We start from the raw sequence: 14,772 nt of genomic DNA, 5'->3' as shown, positions 1-14,772 counted from the left end.
TCCAGCCTGGGCGACAGACGAGACTCCGTCTCAAAAAAAAAAAAAAAAAAAAGAAAGTGGAGATTTACAGTTTCACAATTGAATCTAACGAATCCCATGAACTAACTGCAAATTAAATATTGGTCAAATGAGGGTATGAAGGAACACTCTGAATGTAGCCTTGCTTCACCGTGGCTTCCTCTTCTGAACCAGAGAACACAGAAAATGTGTTGATCCCTTTCTCAGTTCGCCTACTATAAAGGCATAAGAAGTTAATCCCTTACGTGCAATGGATGCTATAGGGTATTAGGACTTACTTCTCTTAAGCAACCCTGTTGGGAAAGGCTACCTGGGGAGCTGAAAAAGCTCTATATCTTTTTTTTTTTTTTTGAGATGGAGTTTCGCTTTTGTTGCCCAGGCTGGAGTGTGACTGGCACTATCTCGGCTCACTGCAACCTCCGCCTCCTGGGTTCAAGCAATTCTCCTGCCTCACCCTCCTGAGTAGCTGGGATTACAGGCATGCGTCACCATGCCTGGCTATTTTGTGTGTGTGTGTGTGTGGTGTGTGTGTGTGTATTTTTAGTAGAGACGGGGTTTCTCCATGTTGGTCAGGCTGGTCTCAAACTCCCGACCTCAGGTGATCCACCCACCTTGGCCTCCCAAAGTTCTGGGATTACAGGTGTGAGCCATCGTGCCCGGCCAAAAGCTCTGTATCTTAATCTAGGTCATGCTTACATGAATATATCTGCATATAAAAATCCACTTACCTGTACACTGTATGTAAAAAATACTTCAAAAACAAAGTCAAATGGTCAACCAGCATCAGTGGTTTGAAGAATTGCTGAATCAAAATCATAGCCATACTAAACAACCAAATAGAGAAAGTTAATTTTTAAAACGGGAACCAATGTAATTTGATTTGGAACTTTTAAAAAATTGCTAATTTATCAGTTGGTTTTATTATCACTTAAACTTTTATAAAAGCATCTCTGGCTGGTTGAGAGATAAGAGAGTTACTGTTCAGAATCTTTCAATAAGACTAATCCTACAACAATGTTTACTGTTTTTTCTCTGTAGGAGACCAAGGTTTTCCGGGTACAAAGGGATCACTGGGTTGTCCTGGAAAAATAGGAGAGCCTGGGTTACCTGGAAAGCCAGGCGTCCCAGGAGCCAAGGTATGCAAAAATTCAAACTCAAACTGTCACAGAAGAGAGGGCGGGTGACCATTAATTGGCCAGTTTGTATGCACCTACCTGGCAGAACACTCTAGATGTAGAAATTATCAATATATTTGTAGATGATGAAGATGTTAAATTATTTAAACGTTTCTCTGGATCATCTTCCATTTTAGAAAGGAAAACATAAGGTGTCAGAATGCAGATTTCATCCTGACAGCATCTTTAATCATTTCATAAACACTCGGAGTATTTAAAATGGAACAACACTAGAAAGAAATGTGGTTAGTTACGAGAAAAACTATCAAAAGTAAAAACATCTAGATTTTTCTCTTTACAGACAATCCCACAGTCTTCTGAAAAAGTGGAGGCTACATATCCTGAAGTGTTATTAAATATAATCTTATAGAAAAGTCAGCAACTAGAGCTCAAAAAGGAAAGTTGATGGCATGGTGGTTGCTGTGCAACAGGGACTTACAGCCTCCGTAACAGAGACTAGTCAGTATCAGCGAGGATTTGGAAGGACTATATAGTAATAACATAATTTCTGTGCTATAGGGAGAACCAGCAGTAGCCATGCCTGGAGGACCAGGAACACCAGGTTTTCCAGGAGAAAGAGGCAATTCTGGGGAACATGGAGAAATTGGACTCCCTGGACTTCCGGGTCTCCCTGGAACTCCAGGAAATGAAGGGCTTGATGGACCACGAGGTACAATAGCAAGTGTCATTACTTTTCTCCACTGTGAGCTCTGCTAAAAGGCAGCAAACTGAATGTGTAGGTGTTCTAGAAATGAAGAATTCTCAAATAAAATTTCTAGTTCGAGAAATAGAATCTGTGGAGCCTAATTATTTTCCCATCCAATGTTCCTGCCCTACCTTTCTTCCTTCTTTCCTTCTTCCTTCCTTCTTTTTAAATGAGTGCCCTCTACAAAAGGTATATTAATGGTAGTAAATATAGGTCTGATTTAGGTGGAAAAAAAGTTAACAGAAGAATGATTGCTATAGCAATACCAAGACCTTAAGTTCTAGCATCTGGGTATATACGTGTGCTTTCTTTTGCAGGAGATCCAGGGCAGCCTGGACCACCTGGAGAACAAGGACCCCCAGGAAGGTGCATAGAGGGTCCTAGGGGAGCCCAAGGACTTCCAGGCTTAAATGGATTGAAAGGGCAACAAGGTAGGAGGAGGGCCTCAAAACTGGCCACCAGATGGGTAGGAGACATGAGACTCCTGCTCTGTGCTTTGCTGCTTAACGTGGGAACTGTCCAGCAACAAGTCCTGACCACTGTTCAATGAGAAATACTTCAGAAGTGTAAACCTTGCTGTCAGGGTTTGTTGCACACAGTAGTGTGTACCACCTATAAAGGAAGAAACCTGAAGTTAATAATTTAGTGAGTTGCTTTGTGTATTTTATGCAAGAAAAACATGAATGCTGAAGACAGAGAGAGATTGGTGTGTGTTTACATGTATTTAGATACATGTAAATTCTCAGAAAACATTTTACCTTTAATACTTTCATAAGTATATTAAAGTGGTAAATTTATCCTTATTATTAAAATGTGGTAAATGTATGCAATGATACCAGTTTAAAAACTTATAAACTAAAATATGTAGTTGATTGTTATACACACAATATAGAAGAAGAAACATGAAAATAAATCTAAATGATGCAGGCTACATGTTCCAGATGATGGAAAACTTACTTTATGTTTTTGGATCCTCTCAATCAGATCTGATGAACTGTTCCTGGAAAATTTTACCTAGGAATCAGTTAATGTCTGTGGTCTATCGTATTGCTTATATGTTCACAAATAAATTTTTGACCAAGATCTTAACTGTTACAGTGGCATTATTATTGTTTCCAGAGGCATCCAGTGACTTACCTCTAAGTGAACGGCTCTGTATGTCTTCTGCAGGACACAGAGTGAGCGGCACTCATAAGGTGCAGTCCCAGAATGTGTCTGCAGGACTAGAAAATAGATATAAAGACTACACTTGTATTACTGCATGAGTCATTGGAGCAGAGAATGTTAGAACCAGAAGGGAGCTCAGAAATTTTACAGAGGGGACATTAAATACATACACGCGCACGCGCGCACACACACACACACACACACACAGACACGTGCAGGCCTAAGTGTACAGTTACCCCAAATCACAAAGCTAAATATTTATAGCCATAAAATATTTCTGAAGTGGCCGGGCTCTGTGGCTCATGCCTGTAATCCCAGCACTTTGGGAGGCCGAGGTGGGCAGATCACTTGAGGTCAGGAGTTCGAGACCAGCCTGGCCTGCGTGGCAAAACCCCATCTCTACTAAAAAGACAAAAATTAGCCACGCATTATGGCGCATGCCTGTAGTCCCAGCTACTTGGGAGGCTGAGGCAGGGGAATCACTTGAACCAGGGAGGCGGAGGTTGCAGTGAGCCGAGATCGCACCACTGCAATCCAGTCTGGAAGACAGAGGGAGACTCCATCTTAAGAATATATATATATATATTTCTGAAGTTAGGAGGGGAAAGCATTTGTGGGTTAATTAATTAATTAATTCATTTATTCATACACAGGCAGAAGAGGTAAAATGGGGCCAAAGGGAGACCCAGGAATTCCAGGCTTGGATAGATCAGGATTTCCTGGAGAAACTGGATCACCAGGAATGTCAGGTCATCAAGGCGAGATGGGACCACCAGGTCAAAAAGGATATCCAGGAAATCCAGGAATTTTAGGGCCACCAGGTATCCTTTTCTGTGTTTCTATTTTTCTTCTTATTTCCTCTTCCTCTTAAGGTGGCTCTGTCAACTGTACATAGGCATATGCTTTTGATGCTACGATTCTACTTAATATAAGGTTTTCCTTCTAAATTATTTGTAAGAAACCAGGAGCCATGTTGCAGGGAAACGGTGGTGGCTAGATGAACACATTTCACAATTACCCAGAATGTGGCTATTTTTGCTGTGTAATCCTTTTTATATACGACTACTATAATATGTTTGCTAGTATTTTGTTGAGAATGTTTGCATTTATATTGAGAAGGGATATTGGTCTGTAGTGTTCTTGTGATACCTTCGGTTTTGGTGTCAGAGTAATGCTGGTCTGATAGAACAAGCTGGGAAGTGTTTCCTCCTCTTGTATTTTCTGGAACAGTTTGTGAAGAATTGATGCTCTATAAACATTTGGTAGAATTCACCAGTGAAGTTATCTGGGTCTGGGCATTTCTTTGTGGGAAGTCTCTAAATGACTAATTCAATCTCTTCATTTCTTATAGGTATATTCAGGTTTTCTATTTCTTCTGGAATCAGTTTTGGTATTCTGTTTCTCTAGAAACTTGCCCATTTTGTCTAAGTTATCTGATTTGTTGCCATAGAGTTGTTAATCATATTTCTGTATAGTTGTTTTAATTTCATGGCTATGTTTATTGTTTATATGTTTGGGGAGAATATTCTGTTCCCTCATGGCATAAGGACCTCACTGATTTCCCCTCCGGAAAAGAGGCTAAAATAACTTAATCGACACATTATCTTTTCATTCATCTTGTTGGGCTACTATCACATGCCAGCATTCTTCTAGGCCCTAGAGACACATGAGTCGGTAGACAAGTCTCCCTTTCTCACAGTAGAGGAGCAATAATAGAAATATTTAAAATCTAAGTTCAATTTGAGACAAGTGTTATGGAGAAAATAAAGTGAAGGGATATAATAGAAAGTGACTGGTCAGGGGCTGGGAGGATGGAATGCTCCAAAACTTCCATATATTCTATCCTCATCCATGCATATGATTTGCTACCAATCACTTCTACACAGATGAGTTTAAAAGACCACTTACTGATCCATCTCCTAGACTAATACAGTAATTTTACTATGTACAGAGGCGATTTTTTTCAACTCCCAATCTCTACTTCTAAGTATAATTTATTTTAGTATATGGAATATTTTGCTTTTCTCACTCTGTACAACCTGTGCTGCTTTGTGCTAATTTGTTTCCATAGGTGAAGATGGAGTGGTTGGGATGATGGGTTTTCCTGGAGCCACTGGCCCTCCGGGGCCCCCTGGGAACCCAGGCATGCCAGGGCAGAGGGGTAAGTGATGGAATGTCTTTCTAAATAGCAGGGAGCATAAACAATGTTCATTTATTTTGCAGCAAAAAAAGTTATGTTTCTTTGGAGGGAAAAATAGTTTTGAGAGAGCAGCAGTATTTGATTTTGCTGTTTTCTGTGTTCCTTTTTTCCATTTGAATGGAATCCTGTTTTCTCCCTGCAGGCTTATACCACTACCCTTATGAGGCTGCCTGCATGGGGAAACTATTTATCAAGTTCTCAGCATTGTTAGCCTTTTTTGTTTGATTTATTCTGTTTTATCGTAAGCACTGCCAACTTTTTAATCCCTATGAACTACTTGAAGAATTAAGGACCTGATGTTGTTACTCCTGTCTGTTAGGGAGCCTTGGAATTCCAGGAGTAAAGGGCCAGAGAGGAACCCCAGGAGCCAAGGGGGAACAAGGAGATAAAGGAAACCCCGGGCCTTCTCAGATATCCCACGTAATAGGGGACAAAGGAGAACCAGGTCTCAAAGGTAAAGAATTGCTTGTTTGGAATCAGGACATCAGAGCTGATTCTTGGGCTAATAAATTATCCAGGCAAATCCCTTTAATTGACAAATAAGGACAGTGAGGACCAGTGTTTAGTTACCTGCCCGTCACACAGCCGGTTGGTGGCTGAGCAGGCACTAGAACTGAGTCACCTTCCACGACATGTTGCCTCCTCGATGCATAACATTTTTATTTCTAGGTTAATTCTGCATTTTGATTTGCTATATTTAAATCATCAGCAGTCAGTTTTTAAATTATAAGCCTCAAAACTCCCTCTTTGCCAAGTATGGGGAAAATTACACCCTTAAAAAAATTCCACATTATAAAACTTTTCAGGCTGATGTTGAAATCTCCTTCTCAAATTCAACTTTATTCTGAAGACTACCAGGAGAATATTTTCTGATTCCATCTAAAAACTTCTTCTCCTGTTCAAAATCCTTTGGAGAATAATTATTAAAAAGAAATGCTCCAATGAAAATGTAACCCTTTGAAAGACTGTTGTTAGATGTGGTTCTTAAGCTAAAATTCAAATACATTCACATAATTTCAAGTTATTTGGGTGCTTTTTGGTAGTTTTTGTGATATGATCAATACAGCCAGTATAAAACTAAACTTTCAGAAGCCTTCCCTTATGGTCTTCTTGACCAAATGTAATCCCAAGCAACTTTAGAAAAACAGAGAACTGTGGGGCAAAATACTACATTTGCAGATCAGATTCTCATAGCAGGAAAGGAATAAAAGAAAAAAGTGTCATAGCAAGAGCACAATAAAAGAAAAATATGTTTGCAGTTGCAAAACCATGTTAAATTTTGAGACATTTGAAATGACTTTTGAGAAATGAGACTGTATTCAACAAATATTTATATGTGTGGCACATAAGGATGTAACAAACCTTCACATGTACTGTCAAACCTAAAAAAAAAAAAAAACAAAAAAAATTCTGCACAGGGTGCTATAGACCACAATATAAAGGCTGACTGGCAAGTTAGGAAGTAAAGGCCTTCTGGGTAGTCCCCATCTAACCTGGTGTCGAAGAGACAGTTTAGTTCTGGTACAAAAAGAATATTGCATTTCATTTTTAGCAATGAAAAAGAAAGTAATGTGACTTTCATAAAACTCTGTTAGGACTAGTCTAAGCCAAGATATGAAAAAAAAAAAAAAAATACTGGCACCAATCTCCAGTCCTCATAAACTGTCTGCATAGACACCACTTCACTAGACTATTTTAGATTATTTAAGTAGTGTTAGAAGCATTCTGGAAAAAGTATGAATAGCATATCTCTGCCTACATAAGCAGAAATTTGGCTCTCACAGTATAAATGTGCTGTGAGTACTAATTTGCAATTGAAGAATTCCTTTTGTGAAGTACAGAAGGACACATGCTATGGGGCTATTTCTATGCTTCCAACAAAACTCTTTTACTCACCCAAAGTAGAGTATGCATCCGGGCTGTTCTGTATGTTTTCTTCAGGCTTTTCAAATGCATAACCAAGGGACACAGATTGAAGAATAACAACAACAACAAAAAAGAACCTGTATCTAGGCCTCCCTAATTTCAATACGATCCATTTTTTTTCCTAAATCTGAATTTCTGACTTAAAGCTATTCACTTCACATGTGGAAGAGATATTGAATATATAGAGAAGCAAAATAACAAGTCACTATCCTCTCCACAAGGAGTGTGCGTGAGAGGCTTAGGCATATGTAGAAAAAGATAATAAAGAACGCAAGGGGCAAATTAGTATACTATATTATTTAACAACGACCTAAGGAACATTTACCATGTGCAAGTACTGTTCCAAGTTTTACAACTATTGACTCATTTAATCCTCACAATAACCCTACGAGTAGGCTGGGCACGGTGGCTCACAGCTCTAATCCCAGTATTTTGGGAGGCCAAGGCGGGTGGATCACCTGAGGTCAGGCGTTCAAGACCAGCCTGGCCAACCTGGCAAAACCCCGTCTCTGCTAAAAATACAAAAATAAGCTGGGTGTGGTGGCAAGCGCCTGTAATCCCAGCTACTCAGGAGGCTGAGGCAAGAGTATCGCTTGAACCTGGGAGGTGAAGATTGCAATGAGCTGAGATTGTGCCACTGCACTCCAGTCTTGGCAACAGAGTAAGACTCTGTCTCAAAAAATAAATAAATACATAACTCTAGAAGTAGGTACTGCTATTGCAATCATCCCATTTTACATATGGGGAAATAGGGAGGTGAAGTTACTTGCCCAATGTCACTCTGATAAGAAATGGCAGAGATGGGCCTCATACTTGGCCTCCTCACTGTGCTGCCAGAGCTCCATAGGAGTAGAGGGAAGCAGAAAATACAGCAACTAGGATAGTCAGTGAAACCTCCGTGAAAGAGGATTTAAATGTCAAACAAAATTCAGATGAACAAATAAAATTCTTGGCTGAAAATCTTTCCAAGGCTCCCTGTGCTCTGAGAATTGAAACTTCTTAGACTGACATACAAGTTTATTCACCACTTGCACTTGGCCTGTCTCTCCAGCCACGTGACATTTATGTACTCAATAATTACTTTTTACTTAATAATGCCTATGGACTAGGCATTTTGCTATGTCTTGATTATACAGAGGTGAACAAAGCAGACTTTAGTTCCCTAGTCATGATGAAAGTTACAGTTTAGTAGGGGGAAGAGACATAATGGGTCCATAAACATTTTCCATTTAGGCTAGGGAGTAAGTATCTTAGGCTTTGTGGATCACATATGGTCCCTGTTGCATATTTGTCTTTGCTTTTGTTTTTAACAACCTTTTAAAAATGTAAAAACCACCGGGCATGGTGGCTCATGTAAATCCCAGCACTTTGGGAGGCTGAGGCGGGTGGATCATGAGGGCAAGAGATTGAGACCATCCTGGCCAACATAGTGAAACCCCGACTCTAATAAAAATACAAAAATTAGCCAGGCATGGTGGCACACACCTGTAATCCCAACTATTCAGGAGGCTGAGGTAGGAGAATCACTTGAACCCAGGAGGCAGAGGTTGCAGTGAGCCGAGATTATGCCACTGCACTCCAGCCTGGCGACAAAGCGAGACTCCATCTCAAAAAAAAAAAAAAAAAAAAAAAAGTAAAACCCGTCTTAACTCGCAAGCCATACAAAACCAAGCCAGATTCAGCCTGAAAGCTGTATTTTGCCAACCCCTAAAAAACTGAAGTAAACAAACAGACTAAACAGTATATATCTTTTCAGATTGCAATCAACAACATAAAAGGAAAAAACGAAGGTTGTAAAACAAAACAATCTAACTCCCTGATACTCATCACTCCTTTCTACATGCTATTTTACTGTCTGGGAATCCTGTCTCACTCCAGACCTTCTTCACCCAATTAGTTTTCATTTGGCCTTCAAGACTGAGCTAAAAAATACTACCTCTTCCAGAAATTCTTCCCTGTAGCATATTGTGCCCAACTCTAGTACAGAGTTTATCTGCCTGGATGATAATTATTTGTTTACTTGGCTGTCTCCCCAGTTAAACACTAAAAATTTGGGGGAAGAGAACATGATGATTTATCTCTCCGGTGCTCAGCACAAGACCTATTTATTAATTAGATGCTCCATCCATATGTGAATGAATAAGTACATATGCAGGGAAAGAGCCAAGGGAAGTGAATCTGCTTGAGAAAAAGCAGAAAGGCAGGCCATAGACAGATTGTAGAATGCTTCATGCTGTCGAAGGAGTTTGCAATTTACTCTGTAGGTAATAGATCCAGTGACTATTTATTTATTTATTTTGAGACGGAGTCTTGCTCTATCACCCCAGCTGGAGTGTGATGACACAATCTCGGCTCACTGCAAACTCCATCTCCTAGGTTGAAGTGATTCTCCTGCCTCAGCCTCCCATGTAACTGGGATTACAGGCACCTGCCACCACACCTGGCTAATTTTCTTGTTAATACCTGGTTTCTAACTTTAGGATTCGCAGGAAATCCAGGTGAGAAAGGAAACAGAGGTGTTCCAGGGATGCCAGGTTTAAAAGGCCTCAAAGGACTACCTGGACCAGCAGGACCACCAGGTACAGCTGATTCTCAAATAGAAAAATATCACATTTTACACTTTTCTACATCTAAAGTAATAAACGTTGTTTCTAGACTTATTGGGTTTAAATATCAGTTCTGTTCTGATAGTGTTCCAGCAAAATTTGCTACTAAATTAACAAGAAGGTGTTGATAGTTGGTGTGTAGTTAACTTATATTAACCTACAAATAGTTCCATTTTGTCCTCAAAATTTCATTCTGAAATTGCTGATATGTATTATAAATTATAATTCATCACCGTATCACATATCAGAGATGAAAATTAGAGAATGCCTTAGAAGTTTTCAGGTTTGCATCTTTCTTTTTTAAAGCAAGTAACTGAGTTTACAAAATAATTTTTAAATAATTAAAGTATCCGACCATTCCCATAACCACCTCAGTAACAAAATATATTACATGGCAATAACACTTCAGGATGCAGTTGGAAATATATTACCATATGGTTGCAGGAGCCCACTTTTTCCTGCTGGTGTTGGTCCTGGGATGATTTTAGTGTTTGAAACCGAAGCCTGCTGACAAGAATCTAACTCTCTTTAGTTTTACATGTTCTGGGTCCCTAGTTCCCTCCTTATTTGAAGGAAAAGGACAGCTAGACAATGCCTAAACCAGCTGGTCTGGCTATTCTGGATTCATTCATGCATGCAAGCAACAAGTATTTATTAAACACATACTATGACCAGAAACTGTTCAGGGCAATAACTATTTATTTGTTCTGAAGGCCCCAGAGGAGATTTGGGCAGCATTGGGAATCCTGGAGAACCAGGACTACGTGGTATACCAGGAAGCATGGGGAACATGGGCATGCCAGGTAATGCATAAGGTCCTGTTACGAGCCCACAAGCTCATGATGGGTGAGGATTCCAGATTTTCTGTGTTGTGTACTGTTTTGGTTTTCCACTTGGTAGAAAACTTATATTGAAAAACTAGATTTGCGGGGCCAAGTGCAGTGGCTCATGCCTGTAATCCCAGCACTGTGGGAGGCTGAGACAGGCAGATCACCTGAGGTCAGGAGTTTGAGAGCAGCCTGGCCAACATGGCGAAACCCCATCTCTACTAAAAATATAAAAAAATTAGCTGGGCGTGGTGGTGCACACCTGTAGTCCCAGCTACATGGGAGGCTGAGGCAGGAGAATCGCTTGAACCCAAGAGGTGGAGGTTGTAGTGAGCTGAGGTCACGCCACTGTACTCCAGCATGGGCGACAGAGTGAGACTCCATCTCAATAAAAACCAACGACAACAACAAAACTAGATTTGCTATTAGACAAATGCACAGTATGCAATTAGAATATGGGTGAGAACAAAATAAATATTGATGTTATATAATAATCATCCATTGTTAACTACCTGATGCATTTGCAATTCTGAAAAAGCCATTCTTGGGAGAAAACTTATGCAAGAGTGAAAAGTAGAAAACTTCAAGATCCTCATGTTTATCTATTTTACTCGATGTTTTCCCCCTAATTTCAGGTTCTAAAGGAAAAAGGGGAACTTTGGGATTCCCAGGTCGAGCAGGAAGACCAGGCCTCCCAGGTATTCACGGTCTCCAGGGAGATAAAGGAGAGCCAGGTTATTCAGAAGGTACAAGGCCAGGACCTCCGGGACCAACGGTATATAGGCCACTGAAATATTTACATTTTGGTGGTGGAGTGAGTGCCTTGAAAAATACCAACAAGTACCCAGATTCAGTGTGGGCAGAGAAAATTGAAACTATTACTATACTTTCAGACAGTTATTTGGATTTTTAAAATCCCGTCTCCACAACTGAGGATGCTTGTCTGTCACAGAGCTGTCAACTTCTGAAAGCCTCTTTCAGTCACCAAGGAATTTCCACACTGTCCCTGCAATTTAGGTGTGCTGCCAGAAGAAGGCAGTGATTACAGGCCCATAAAATCAGATGGGACAGTGGATTTTTTTCTTGTGACACAAAGTGGCCCATTTCTGCTGTACTCATCTCATGCAGACTTAGAAAAATAAATTTCCAAACCTTCTAATAAAAAACACTTGTCTTACTAAGACTAACAAAAGATACAAAACAAAATAACTTTACAACATCATTAGAAAGTGAACAAAATCCTAAGATACATACATTTATCTTTCTTGTTTTAGAACTTTTTCTGTGTAATGGAATGGAAATACTCAATCTTGTTTCAATGTTTTCAGTGTTCGTGCTCTGTCAAATTGAGGTTGGATGTTAAAGCCCTTATTTTACTACAGTGTTATACAAAGCAGCAACCAAATGTTTCAATAGGGCTCAGTGGCTTTCTTAGGTTTATTCTCTTCCCAATTTTCTGAGTACAGCTCTCACATTAAAAGCCAGACATAGACCACAAGAGAATGATTAATAGAAGTTCCTATAAGCAGAGGTTACTAACATGGGATTCCATGGACCAGTGGGAAAATCTACGGGATCCCAAGAAGCCCAGCAACCTCTTGAAGCTAAATGCGACATGTTTGAAAATGTTTTTGTAGGGGAGAGTCTATTTTTCAGATTTAGATTTTTAGATTTTCAACAGTATATGACTCCAACATATAAAAATTATTACTTAGGGAACCTTCTCCCTCTTTTTGGAGACAATAAAATATCACCTTTCCTAAATATTTCCACCAGCTATAGTCTCCAGTAGTAATTGCTAAAACAAGAAAAAAATTTAGACACTACACAGACCCAAGAAAGCAACTGTTTTTTCACTTGGAGCACAGACAAATGTCTTTGTTCTTTATATTTAGATTAAGTCCTCAGAAAACCTGTGATTGCTTCCACTGAGATATTTGCTCAATGAGAAATCCTATTTGACTTCACACTCAGTTAATTGATAGTTTCATTTAGATTTAAAGTTTTCACCAGGTAACCACCAGAATAAATTTTTAGAACTGTGCATTGAACACAAAATGAGCTGGTTTTATCATGTCAGCAAAATGAGAGTAACAGAGTAGTATATTTTAATTGGCTACCATAGAAATTTTGTAAATCTTTACCAAATCTGTATGTTCTGGTTGGTCTTAAAACTTAAGTGAAGATTTAATGAACATTAAATCATTGGAAGGTTTTTAAAACATGTGATTGACATATTTGCATGCACAGTATTTGTAGGATACATCTTTATTTAGTCTATTTGTTTCTTACTCCCAGCTACTCATCACAATTTGCAATTATATATTTGTATGATTATTTAATATCTATCTACTTACTGGTCTCTGAAGCTCCATGAAGGCAGGGACTGTGTAAGCCATAAACCTATATAGGTTACCATTATATCCTGGTAAAAGCCAGCTTCCTGGGTTTGCTACCAGTGCAGTCACAGAGGTCCTGTGCTAAGAAGGGCCTCCACACTTGGTCTGATGCTGTGCTGTTGCTGTCTTGAAATTCGCTTTAAGTTTTAAGAGAAGCTGCATTTTCATTTTGCACTGGGCCCCATAAACCATGTGGCCATCTTATTCCCAGCACCTATCACAGTGCTCGCAGATAGCAGATACTAAATATGAATTGATGAATGAATGAAAGAATTAGTGAATAAAGTTTACGCTGAATTCTAACCACATATCCTGCTTATATGAGAATTTTAAAGGTATTTGACTACATTTAAGGGGGATCCAGGACTGCCGGGTGAAATGGGAAAGAAAGGAGAAATGGGGCAACCTGGCCCACCTGGACATTCAGGGCCTGCTGGACCTGAGGGAGCCCATGGAAGTCCTGGAAGTCCTGGCCTCCCAGGTAAGGTTTGGGTTTACAATTCTAAAAGCTGGAAGCATTACTCAGAGTATAGCCCTCCTGAAATCACTGCGGTAAACAGAAAGCTATGTATACTTTTATGCTGCAGTTGCTTTTATTCAACTTTGAACTTCAAATTCTAACACACTAAGAAACAGGGAATTCATTAAGAGAGCCCAATTTTACTAATCAGCCCATTTGGTGGACTGAAATATAAAAATATGTTCCTATAAACAACACTTTTGAAGAACTGTCCCAACAAATTCAGCCCAAGGATACAAAATGTTAGCCACTGTACAATCGTAATGTTTGTATTAGTTTCTTCAGTCTTCCATAGTGAATACCACAGACTAGGTGGCTTAAACTACACTTGATGTCAGCCAGAAGGCTGAGAAGTGATGAGGTGGCTTAAACTACTGACGTTTATTTTCTCACAGTTCCAGCAGCTCCAAGTCTGTGATCAAGCTGTCAGCAGCGTTGGTTTCTTCTAGGGCCCCTGTTCTTGGCTTGTAGATGGCTATCTTCTTCCTGTGTTTTCCAAGTGTCTTAATCTTCTTTTCTTATAAAGACACCACACGATATTGGATTAGGGTCCACCCTACTGGCCTCATTTTAATTTAGTTACCTCTTTACCAGCCCTATCCCCAAATACAGAGTCACGTTCCAAAGTACTGAAGGTTAGGACTTCAACATATGAATCTGGGAACAACAGAATTCAAACTACAACACTGTGCTGTGACTCTTTTGCGAACCCATTTCTGGATTGAATTTTGGCTTTCTTGCTTATTAGCTTACAATTCAGGTTTAGGGTTTTGTTTTATTAAAAACAACTGTGAAACTATTAGGTTGCAGATTCAGGTCTTACTTAAATACAATAAACTACCTGTTCAAATACAGAAAGTTTCAATAAATTTGCATTTAACTCACAATTAAAATAAAATTGCATATTGAGTGGTGCTTGTGGTTGGCGTACACACATCTTTGAAAGTGATTTGCCATATCTCTGCATGTGGTTCTCTGGGAAAATAGCAGCCTGGACAAAACCATGGGGTGACCTTGCAACAAGAGAGCTGCCTTAAGGCCAGCCTGAGCATGGTTGACTATAAAAACAGACCGTTTCGGTCACTGTTGTCATCATTTAGCTTTTGGTGATCTTTTTTCTTCCTTCCCCTCTCTTCATTTCTAGGAAAGCCAGGTCCTCATGGTGATTTGGGTTTTAAAGGAATCAAAGGCTTCCCGGGCCCTCCAGGAATCAAAGGCCCTCCAGGTT

General features: G+C 39.6%; 1 protein-coding gene and 1 long non-coding RNA gene across 5 annotated transcripts in view; one reads left to right on the top strand and one right to left on the bottom strand.

Annotated features, from left to right (window-relative positions):
• The window catches only part of LOC117094434, an 88,895-nt gene that overhangs the window by 42,186 nt on the left and 31,937 nt on the right, over positions 1-14,772 (bottom strand). The window contains exon 2 of the long non-coding RNA XR_004441546.1: positions 3,037-3,122. This is a non-coding gene — a long non-coding RNA (uncharacterized LOC117094434). The remainder of the gene's footprint in view (positions 1-3,036; positions 3,123-14,772) is intronic.
• COL4A3 (collagen type IV alpha 3 chain) overlaps positions 1-14,772 on the top strand; it is a 148,579-nt gene that overhangs the window by 115,304 nt on the left and 18,503 nt on the right. For all 4 annotated transcript variants that reach the window (XR_004441545.1, XM_033229989.1, XM_033229990.1 and 1 more), the window contains 11 exons: positions 1,057-1,154; positions 1,713-1,863; positions 2,217-2,330; positions 3,720-3,887; positions 5,138-5,227; positions 5,586-5,720; positions 9,673-9,771; positions 10,512-10,601; positions 11,261-11,400; positions 13,379-13,505; positions 14,689-14,769. Coding sequence is in view for 3 of the 4 variants with exons in the window: in XM_033229989.1 (XP_033085880.1) it covers positions 1,057-1,154; positions 1,713-1,863; positions 2,217-2,330; positions 3,720-3,887; positions 5,138-5,227; positions 5,586-5,720; positions 9,673-9,771; positions 10,512-10,601; positions 11,261-11,400; positions 13,379-13,505; positions 14,689-14,769 (1,293 nt within the window). In the remaining variant the exon portion in view is untranslated. The remainder of the gene's footprint in view (positions 1-1,056; positions 1,155-1,712; positions 1,864-2,216; positions 2,331-3,719; positions 3,888-5,137; positions 5,228-5,585; positions 5,721-9,672; positions 9,772-10,511; positions 10,602-11,260; positions 11,401-13,378; positions 13,506-14,688; positions 14,770-14,772) is intronic.

This window comes from Trachypithecus francoisi, unplaced genomic scaffold (assembly GCF_009764315.1).
Source record: "Trachypithecus francoisi isolate TF-2019V2 unplaced genomic scaffold, Tfra_2.0 Lachesis_group13, whole genome shotgun sequence".
Taxonomy (NCBI): domain Eukaryota; kingdom Metazoa; phylum Chordata; class Mammalia; order Primates; family Cercopithecidae; genus Trachypithecus; species Trachypithecus francoisi.
The sequence above is the reverse complement of the archived record's forward strand: the minus strand, read 5'-3'. Positions and strand labels throughout refer to the sequence as shown.